Genomic DNA, 9798 nt, shown 5'->3' on the forward strand with positions numbered 1-9798 from the left:
AAAATGTAATTAAAATAAGTCAAATAAAGAAATAATAAAACATGTAAGGGTCCCTGTTTTACTGAAACTAATAAACCCTTTTATTTTTCAGTCTGCTACATACTCATTTTTACCACATTGTGTAGTACCTCATGTAAAGATATAGAAGAACAGGGCAAATCTATTCAGCAAGCAAATGCTTGAACGTTCATGCATGTTTAACAAACAAGAAACTATTGATGTATGCGTGTACAACTGTTCATCATGTATACCATGAACTGAACATCCCATTACAGCAGTTATTGCACTGATAATAATACCTGCTCTGTGAGTGTCCATGGGGGCCCTAACCACTGAAGAACAGGGTAAAAGGGGCTAAAAAATTATGCAGAGAAACAGATGGACTATAGTCTGTAATTGTAGAACTACAAAGTGCACCTATACAGTAAGTGTAGCAGATAAAATGTATGTTAGAAACAAGGATGTTATGCTGGATATGTGTATATTAAATTCATTCAAACATGTTAAAACGAAACAAAACAAAACAAAAAAAAACTAAAGTAAAATGAACTGTGGAAGAAATTTTAAAGGTAACTAACAAAAGCTAACAAAAACAAAAAAGAACACTGGGAAGCTCCACCCTAATCACCACAATATTTAGTGACCAGCTGCTCAAGACAAAGTTCCAGCCACTTGCCCAACATGCATTGCAGATAATGCTCATTAATATAAAATCCAGCATTTAAAATTTTTTTTTTCACAAGGAGCTGGGTCTCCCAGAATACACAGCAATGCAACATAATCTCCTCCGTAAATTTACATCAGTCCTTTAGAGTGTATGAAATCCCAAACAGTAGCAAAAGTGTTGTTAGGCCAGTTTTATCCCAGGAGGTTTATTAGATGTTGCTAGGCTGTAGCTGTAGTATCCCAAGTGGTTGCTAAGGTGTTGATAGGCCATTGCTATAATATTTCAGTTGGTTGCTAAGGTTTTGCTAGGCTGTTATGGTATCCCAGGGGGTTACTAGGCTTTTGCTGTGCTATATAAGGAGTTAATATAGTGCCAGAAAATGATAAACAGCGAGCAGCAGAGGTCTCCAAAGGGTAGAACATTCCCCAAAACCATGACAGCTAGCTTCTTATTATCTGTTCAGCAGGTCCATATTCAGTAAAACCCGAGTCCCGATTTCTTAGATGTCCTGAATTCCAAATTAATGAAGTAGATTTCTTTAAATATTGTCTAAACTCCATTCATTTTGACAACAAGCTATGAAAAATATATTTCTATTAGACCATTGGGGTAGTATATTTCTTTCTATACAGGTACACTTGTGGGCAAATCTCTCATCTGTTGAGAACACTTCCAGTAGGGTCACCACTTATACTGCACAACAAATACTGAAAATCTCAATACAGACTTTTGTTAGTGAGGTGTGTAATAGGAGATGGGACAGGTGATGAGACTGATCTTATTACTGATCTTGTTGCACTTTTTTGTCTTTGTAATAGATAGGTGCTGAATTCCAGTGCACAATGGTGCCACTTGAAATCACATGTTACAGTTGGATAATCTTGTACCCCAGTTGACTTCTGTTTTCCATAAGAGAGATGTTTCTGCCTGAAATATTGCCAAACATTTGAAGAAATTTGATAACTACTGAGACAAATGACAATGAAAGTCATATCATATTATTCAGGCTCTTTATTTGACATAAGCTGTATTTTTTAAATATTTTTAAGCTGAACATTGAAATATATACATTTATCCAGTGCACTTTGACAAACATAGAAAACAGTTTGGCTACCCATGATGTACAGTTTAATTAGCTCTACTCCTAAGATCTACTCTACAAACACTAAGTTAAAAAAAAAAGAATGAATAAACAAAAACAACAACAAGGATAATGACTAATGATAGCAGGTCTGCACAACAACAATAATAATAAGTGAAATGTGATAATCTACTGGACTAACCTGAGTACATTTTTACTACACATTGAAATATAACTTTACTTGTCCACAAGGGAGCAGTACCTTATAGAGGGAAGAAACAACAAAAACACGCTGGTAAAGAGCATTACTTTAGTCATATAATAGTATTTTCATGAATAAAAAACACTCCCAATATCACAACTTAGGCCTACCCTGTTTTTAAACGGTCTAGAAATAGTCCTAACATTTACGGAGCAAAAGTAGGCTGAGGGTTTCCTCTATAACACAAATCTTCAAGAAGATACTTCTCATGTTTTAAAATACTCTTGTAAAACTCTGCCTTCAGCATCTGTCCTGCTCCATCTAAGATTGTGTAGAGCTCCCTCATTTTGTCTTGGGTCGTTTTAGCGAGTCGGATTTGTGAATACTTATCATCGCCAATAAACTGATGTAATTCATCAAGAATGGGATCCACTGACACAACTCTTTTAATGAGTTCTTTGCGGTTTGAGTCCACAAACTCTGCCCCTAAGTGAGAAACAGCACAAAATGACATGGTTATCATTCAGCATTAAAATGGATGCAACATACGTAATATGACTAAAATCTGGAGACTTCAGCATGACTAATATAGGCACCACCTGATCATAGTTTTCCTCTTGTGGCAGCATATCATGAGAAATGGTGTCTTCCATATTGGAGTGTGTCTAGAAATCTCCAAGATTATTATACCAGGGCCAGTTTCCAAGTTTAAAAAATAATAAAAGCAATAACAACGATGATGATGATGATTATTATTAACAGCACATTATTGTACTAATAAACTTGAATTGTAAACACTCATTGCACTGCCATATACACCTTAAACAGCACTACACAGTTGTCTGAATGGGAGGCTAATTTTAAAAATGTATTCCAGTAAAGATTACTGATTACTAAAAATATGTCCTGTAACCTAGTCCTCAGGATTACTGTAATACTTTAACCTGATTTCTTTGTTATTTTTGGATTGCTTGTCTTTTTAAAGTATTGTATTCTATTCAGACAAGACATGAAGTCTGAAAAAAGTTTAAAATAAATCGTGTATTATTTGGTAACTTTGTAAGATGTGTGAATCGCAGATGTTAGGTGGAGACATAAGTGGCTGATACTGTGCTTCACACAAACAGTCTTAGAATAATTGGAAATCTAAGTGGTGCAATATATGGAAACACTTGAAACATAAAGATGACAAATTCATACACTAAGGCATCACCCTCCAGGAGAAAAAAAAAACTAACACAAAAAAGAGGCGTAAAGACTAAAGTACAGGACACAACTGCTGAATAAAGATTCAAGTAATTGAGTCAAGTGCAAGACAAGTGAAATATATTATTATATCTGATATATATACACTATATGCTGGTGATAGACCTAAAACAACTACAGGCAACACCACTAACACTTAAATTGGGGTTAACAGTTACACAAAACACAGGTGAACATAAATAACTTACCTGCCATGCCAGCTTGTTTGAATTTTTCCATTCCACCTTCAATGTTGCTGCAGTTGTAGTCTGGCATCACGCATTATAATAACAACAGATGCACCATTTAAGACAGAACAGGAAAATTAGAATAGGAAGCCAATAGACAGTCTTGTTAAGTTGTATGGCTCCATATTGTTGTATGCTTACATTGATTTTCTTGAATATGAGGGTGTCTAGGGGACAAGGTATCTGCTTGTATCTATTGCCTCCGTAGCAGGCAAGTCTTTCAATTCAAATGGAAAAATTGCTCCTCTTCATAACATAAGGATCACATCCAAAATATGCTGTGATTTTTTTTGTTTAGATGACTCGAGAAAGGTATAAAAAGAGAATCTTGTCCAACATCCGTTGTGATTTTCTATTTACGTCATTCTCTCCTAATTTCTAAACTAGCAGGGTACAGGCCTCCATCTCGTCCATTCTGCTTTTTACCTCCCACCCTCCATCTGGATTTCTCAGCCATCTGAACCATGAGTTAAAATCCTCTTTATCAGGAAGCTGGATCTGTTTCTTTCAGAATGCACCATTTTTTAAACATCAATCTGCTGTATTTAAGGAAGCAGCTGATATCCATATTACTTTGTGTGAGACTGTTATGTAGGGCCAGTTTCTTTACTAAGGATTTTAAAATGAAGGCACTGGCATTATCTGGATGGATAGCCCTCCTTGTATTTATATACCAAATTATCAACAATAACAATTATTTTATCTGAGCTTTTGTGCAACATTGCTCACTATCGTAAAGCTAGAAATTCTAAAACTCAACCATAATTGACTTCCATGCAGCTTCTCTGAATGCTATCAGATCCTCAATAAACTAAAAATGCCAAAAATGGAGAATACAGCTAGGACTCTGAGATCAGTCTCTTCCAGGTCCTCTAGGGTCCCATGTCCTCTCTTTTGGGCTCTCCAGTCAGGCCATGTCAGAAGCCTCATTCTGTGGTCATTAGACTATGGCTAATCTTGCCTATGCCAATGAGAAAGTTTATTTGGCCTCTGCATCAACACTTATCCAGTAAAACAGGAAGTCATGAATCATTGTTTAATTTCCTGATCTCTCAGGTGAACATAAGAACATGAGACCATAGAAATAGGCCAATGTGTGTTTCACATGGTCGCTGTCAGAACAAATTAATTAATTAATTAATTAAATAAAGTATCCCATTATTTTCAATAATATCTTCAAATGTAAAACAAAATGCAACAATATGCAAATAACTGAAATCCTATCTTTACTAAAAATGCTTCAGAGATAACATATGTTGAAATTAGAAATGTTTTTTTTATATTTGACCATTTTGACTTTGATTTGAGAGGCTGAATCTGAATTAAATAGTGCAACAATTAAAAAATAAAATTTCTCAACATAAAATTGCAAAGAATTTTTGCAAGTGAGAAAAAGCAATGCAAATGCAAAGCAACAGCATCAAATACAGTCTTTACATTTCGTCACTGTCCAGTGAAAAATGTATCTCATGTATATCATTTTTGTTGATTTTTAGCTTTCTACATCATTTCAACGCACCAGCTGTCCTTTACATTGTGTAAAAATTTAAAGATGAACAGACCAATAGAAATGCTTTAAAATCACTTGGAACAAAATCTCTTTGCATTGACTAACATTGAAAGGTAAGAGTATTTTTCCCTTCTCTTATAAAGTAAATATTTTACACATATTCGGTTTTCATTGGACAACAGCAATATACAATACATTAATGCCCAGTCTTTAGGCTTTCTTTCATAAAAGTGAAAGATCACCAATGTATACTTCTGTTTATAGAGGAATCTGTGATGTACAGAGTGAAGCGCTGGTATTAGCAGATGTTCTAATGAAAGTTATCCAGAAGATTTATTTGGACATCGTCCCTAAATATTGTTAAGTCTTGGATTTTTGTTGCTGCCAGAGTTACTAATGCACGTCTATTCACTCAGAGTGGTACACACAAAGAATGAGTGTTGTTACAAAAAAATAAAAAATATTAGCAAGATTTATAGCAAGTTACCTGTTGGGAGCAGCACATATAATTCAAATGATTCTGCCTCGGTTCCGTTTGTCATCCTCCTTTGGATTTGCCTCTTTTTTCTTTCTTGCACACACAAAATGTCCTTTAATTCTTGATTTTCTTCTTTCAATGTTCTTATCTCTGCCTTTTTCTGTTCATTTTCTTCCAACATTTTCTGAAGCTCCTTTTCTCTTTCTCTTCCTTCATTCTCAAGCTGTGTTATCCTTTCATGCAGGGCAGACATCTCTGTGGTACTTTGGTTTGACCTTAGTCTTTCTGTCGCCTCCTTCATTTCTCTCAGTGCTTCCTCCTTTTGTCTCAGCACAGCTTGTAGATTCCTTATTTCTTCATTCTTTAACTCTATTGTTCTTCGCAGTTTAGAAGTCTCTGTCTGGTTGCGTGATTGTAATTTTGAGATGTACTCACTCAGATCTGAAATTCTCTGTTTCAGTCTATTCACCAGAGTAGCCAGCTGCTGAACCTGCCGTTCAGGCTTTGGTTGTTCCTTCCCAGTGGAATGAAAATTAATGGCTTTCTTCTTCATAATGAAGTCCTCAATTATTTCAATTAACTCCATGTTTTGCTTTCCACACATGCATCTCCTAAAGAGGTGATATCTTTTTTTGCATCTGTCAATTGTTGTTTGTCTCCTCTCTGCACAGTGGTCAATCATGGTAGCAAATGAAATCTTTGCTCCATCTATAGAAAAAACTAGCATATGCTCAGAAACATTGGAACCCAAAAGTTTTTCCAGTGTCTCTCTTGTTGTCTCTGTAAGTGTCGTGTTTCTTTTCACAACCAGTAGAATAGCATGAGGTCCATCTTTAAACGACTTCACACTGTCTTTAATCACTTGCTGGATTTTAAATTGCTTAATATCATCAGAGCTCAAGTCTTGAGACCAACCAGGGACACGGATTAACGTAATGCGTCTTCCAAATATTGTGTTGTCATCCTTCAAGTAGTGTTCTTTACGTGTGTTCAGGTATGTGAAGGCGTTCTTCCCGAGAATGGCATTTCCAATCTTATTTTTCCCAGCTTTCTGACATCCAATGAGCACAATTTTGATCTTGTCAAAGAGCACTGTTATTTCTAAATAGAAGAAAAGAAGCTTATTATTAATCAAAAGCCTAAATAAACTACCAAGTGATGGTATTACTGTGTGAAATGAAGCTGTCAAACAACAAAGCTATTTCTTTCTTGAGATACATAAACCTCTTACCATCATCTGTATCCCCTAATAAATGTTGTTCATCATCTGGTTTGGCTGTGGATTGACAAAGAAAAATATGTTGCAGTAATTTAAATTTTTTGACAGAAGACCAAAAATACAAAACATAAAAAACAGGCACACTCACATTTCTTAGATCCCATATTTTAAGTTGTCGTTGCACAACCTACAGAAAGACAATCCACTGTGCTTGAAAGCCATCTGGAAACTGCAATTTCAGTTGGTATTCTAGGCGTGCAGAGGTCTCCACACGTTACTCTTCTTTGGAAGCTGTACAGGTATAATAAATGTGTTAACTCTCTTACCCTATTGTGCGACACTGTATCCTGGGTTATGTCTTCGTTACGACATTATAAAATATGAACATACAGAACAGAAAACTCTTGGAGCATTAGAACATAGAACCTAAACAGATTAATGTTAACTGACTCTAGAGCCGAAAACTCTATGACCTTTGAGGAAAGGAGTCCTTGTTTTATCTTCAAAGCAAATAAAAAACTGAATAAATGAATGTTGCCCCCTCAACACAAAAAGAAACATTAAGTGACCCCCTTTTTTTTTAAACACTCTCTTTCTCAGCACTGCCAGCCCATAGTCACCTGCATTGCTCTTTTGCAGATGACGCTACACTCGCTTGTTTTGGATGTGATTAATTACATACTGTAAGCCATCTCATGTGCCATCTTATATGAGTACACAAAAACAGTCAAGGTCTTAATTTATTAAGGTGCCAACCCCACTCCCTCCTTTCAAAATACCTGGCTTTACAGTCAGTACAGTACAGTCTTGCACCCAATATGACACAGGACATAAACATAACTGACTGCTCCTCATAATGCTTTGAGTGACTTATAGACTGAAGCGTAAACAGACGATATGACATCCTAACTTGATAGAAAAATATAAATAAATAAAAATTGCTAATTTGCTTGAAGGGCGCATGAAGGCTTGTGTGCTGATGTTTGTAATTGACCTGGACAAATTACTTCTGCTGATAGTCATTTCATTTCAACTTTTTAGTTTAATTTACTGCAGTCTGTGTTTTATTATTGGACTAGTGTTCTGCTGAACCTTCTCAGCCTGTTCTCTAGAGGCGCCAGAAATGATCAAGTAATAAGGAACAGCTATGATATAAAGACCAGTTATGTACGGTCAACTGGCAATTCTTCTTCACTGGGCTGCAAAATACATGTTGTCGCAGAAAATCTGGGAGACATTAAAGGGGACTTAAAATGATAACTACACAACTTAAAAATAGTAATTAACTACACTTTTCCTCCCAACCAGATATTTTGGCAATGATATGAAAGTATGGTGATCACATAAAAGGGTGATAATTAAGAAACAGGCCCAGCAACACTTGCACTTTATTTTGACAAAATGTTACTAAATCATTACTTTCTAAATGTCTTCAGAACAGTGTGTGATGTGCAGAGAAAATCATTATCTGCTGACAACCTCGGCTACAGGGCCCTAAGAACTTGCCCTAAACATCATTTTCACTAGTAATCCTGATAATGAAGGACTCTTCTCGCATATCTCATATGTGACAAGTTGTACTTTTGCATTTGGTGCTGAGCATTAATGTTTATAACATAGGATATAAGGCCAAATTCAGTTTAGAATGGGGTGAGGAACTGAGAGTCCAGTATGATTTCATGATTTCATGATTTCTCTGTTCTAATACACCAGACAAACCAGGTAACTGATTTCTGACTTATATTAGGTGGGTTTGAGCAGGAAATAACTAAACTGTGCAGACATCTGACACTTCAGGGCCAGAGTTTCCTACCCTTGATCAAGACTTTTGGATCTTTGGAGTTTAAGGTGTTTAATCAAAGATGTAAATCGCAATCAAATATGAGTAACCACTACTGCTTATGAATCAGAATACTGACTGCAGGATTTTTTTTAATGTTGAGAAGATTACAGCTATGTATCTATGTTTTTCTGATGCTAATAGAAATAGAAAGACACATTTTATATTCCAGGACATAAACATTCCAGTTCCTGGAGAGGTCATATGTAGATCTCAATACAGTTGCCCTTTTAATATTCTCCAGCGTGCAGTCCACATTTTATTAATAAATTTAATAAACTATATTGATCCTTTCATTCGTAGTTTACATTTGTGTCTAAATATTTTAATCAGCAATCTCACTCTAGAAGTAACATACACTGACCTTTTCACTAGTATGAATCGCAACATGACAAATCAAAGTTTAGTCATTCTGTTGCGTTCTGTTTAGTCATAGTTGCATAATGTGAACTTCTCTTACCAGCCTCTTCTCACAGTAGGGAAAAATCCTTTATCCTTTAAGATTCACTTGCTGTTTATTGATCCTTGTGCACAAAACAACCTGTGTTCATGTTCTACTGTCTTTTGAAGGGTGTGGCCAAAGCAGCAAATGTCTTTCAATTCAGTGATAAAATTCTTTAGTCTCTCCCAACCTGTCTTAACATCCTACATCATTTTAAGTGATACGCACTTTTGAGTTATCTCAGTGCTAAAAAGATTAGAATACTGATTCTATGGTTATCAGTCTCATCATTTTTTTTGTTATGCCTGCTGTTGTCAGCTTGTCCAGCTGCTCTTTCTGGTAAGTCATGTGACAGGATGAATAAAAAAACAGCAAGTCTTTACTGCTCAATGCAGGAACGTACTGTTTTTTTCTGTTGTTGGTTTGCAAAAGGAATTGAGATCCAAGCAATTGAGAAACAAAAACTCTGAAAGTAATTTTCGTGAAAAGCTCAGTTAAGCCCTTCAAAAATCTTATATAAGGCTTTGCCTGCAAATATTAAATAAACAAAATCCTGAATACCACATTTCACTCTGTAGACTGTGGTTATTGAGCTCATTGGCTGAATAAAACTCCATAATATCAGTTTTTCTGCAGCCATATTAAAATATTTTAAACATATAAACAGGTATAAACAGATTTTTAAACTTCAATCTCTTGAACTTCACATTCTCTTCAGCTGGCAGTTGAATCCTGTTATTTGCCTCATATCACCACCCCAGCAACCACGATATAGAACAGTGTATTGAGTAGCATTGTCTGGCTACTGGTCTAAGCAGCCTGCTCTGCTCTGTGTTTCCTCAAGAAGAACTTTCTACACACGCATT

General features: G+C 35.7%; 1 protein-coding gene across 1 annotated transcript; it reads right to left on the reverse strand.

Moving 5' to 3' along the window:
* Nucleotides 1-5117: 5117 nt before the first annotated feature.
* Nucleotides 5118-9265, reverse strand: LOC119264988 (GTPase IMAP family member 9-like). Its single transcript, XM_037544156.1, has 4 exons — nt 8951-9265; nt 6799-6941; nt 6663-6707; nt 5118-6532 (listed from the first exon to the last, which is right to left on the reverse strand). Exons 2-4 carry the CDS (start codon nt 6812-6814, stop codon nt 5427-5429), a joined length of 1167 nt encoding a protein of 388 aa, XP_037400053.1. The 5' UTR covers nt 6815-6941; nt 8951-9265; the 3' UTR covers nt 5118-5426.
* Nucleotides 9266-9798: the final 533 nt, after the last annotated feature.

This window comes from Pygocentrus nattereri, chromosome 2, assembly GCF_015220715.1.
Source record: "Pygocentrus nattereri isolate fPygNat1 chromosome 2, fPygNat1.pri, whole genome shotgun sequence".
Classification (NCBI taxonomy): Eukaryota; Metazoa; Chordata; class Actinopteri; order Characiformes; family Serrasalmidae; genus Pygocentrus; species Pygocentrus nattereri.

Coding starts and splice junctions, on each gene's coding strand:
- LOC119264988 (XM_037544156.1), bottom strand. Junction 6,533..6,662: donor ATTAGGGGATACAGATGATG/GTAAGAGGTTTA, acceptor TCTTCTATTTAG/AAATAACAGTGCTCTTTGAC.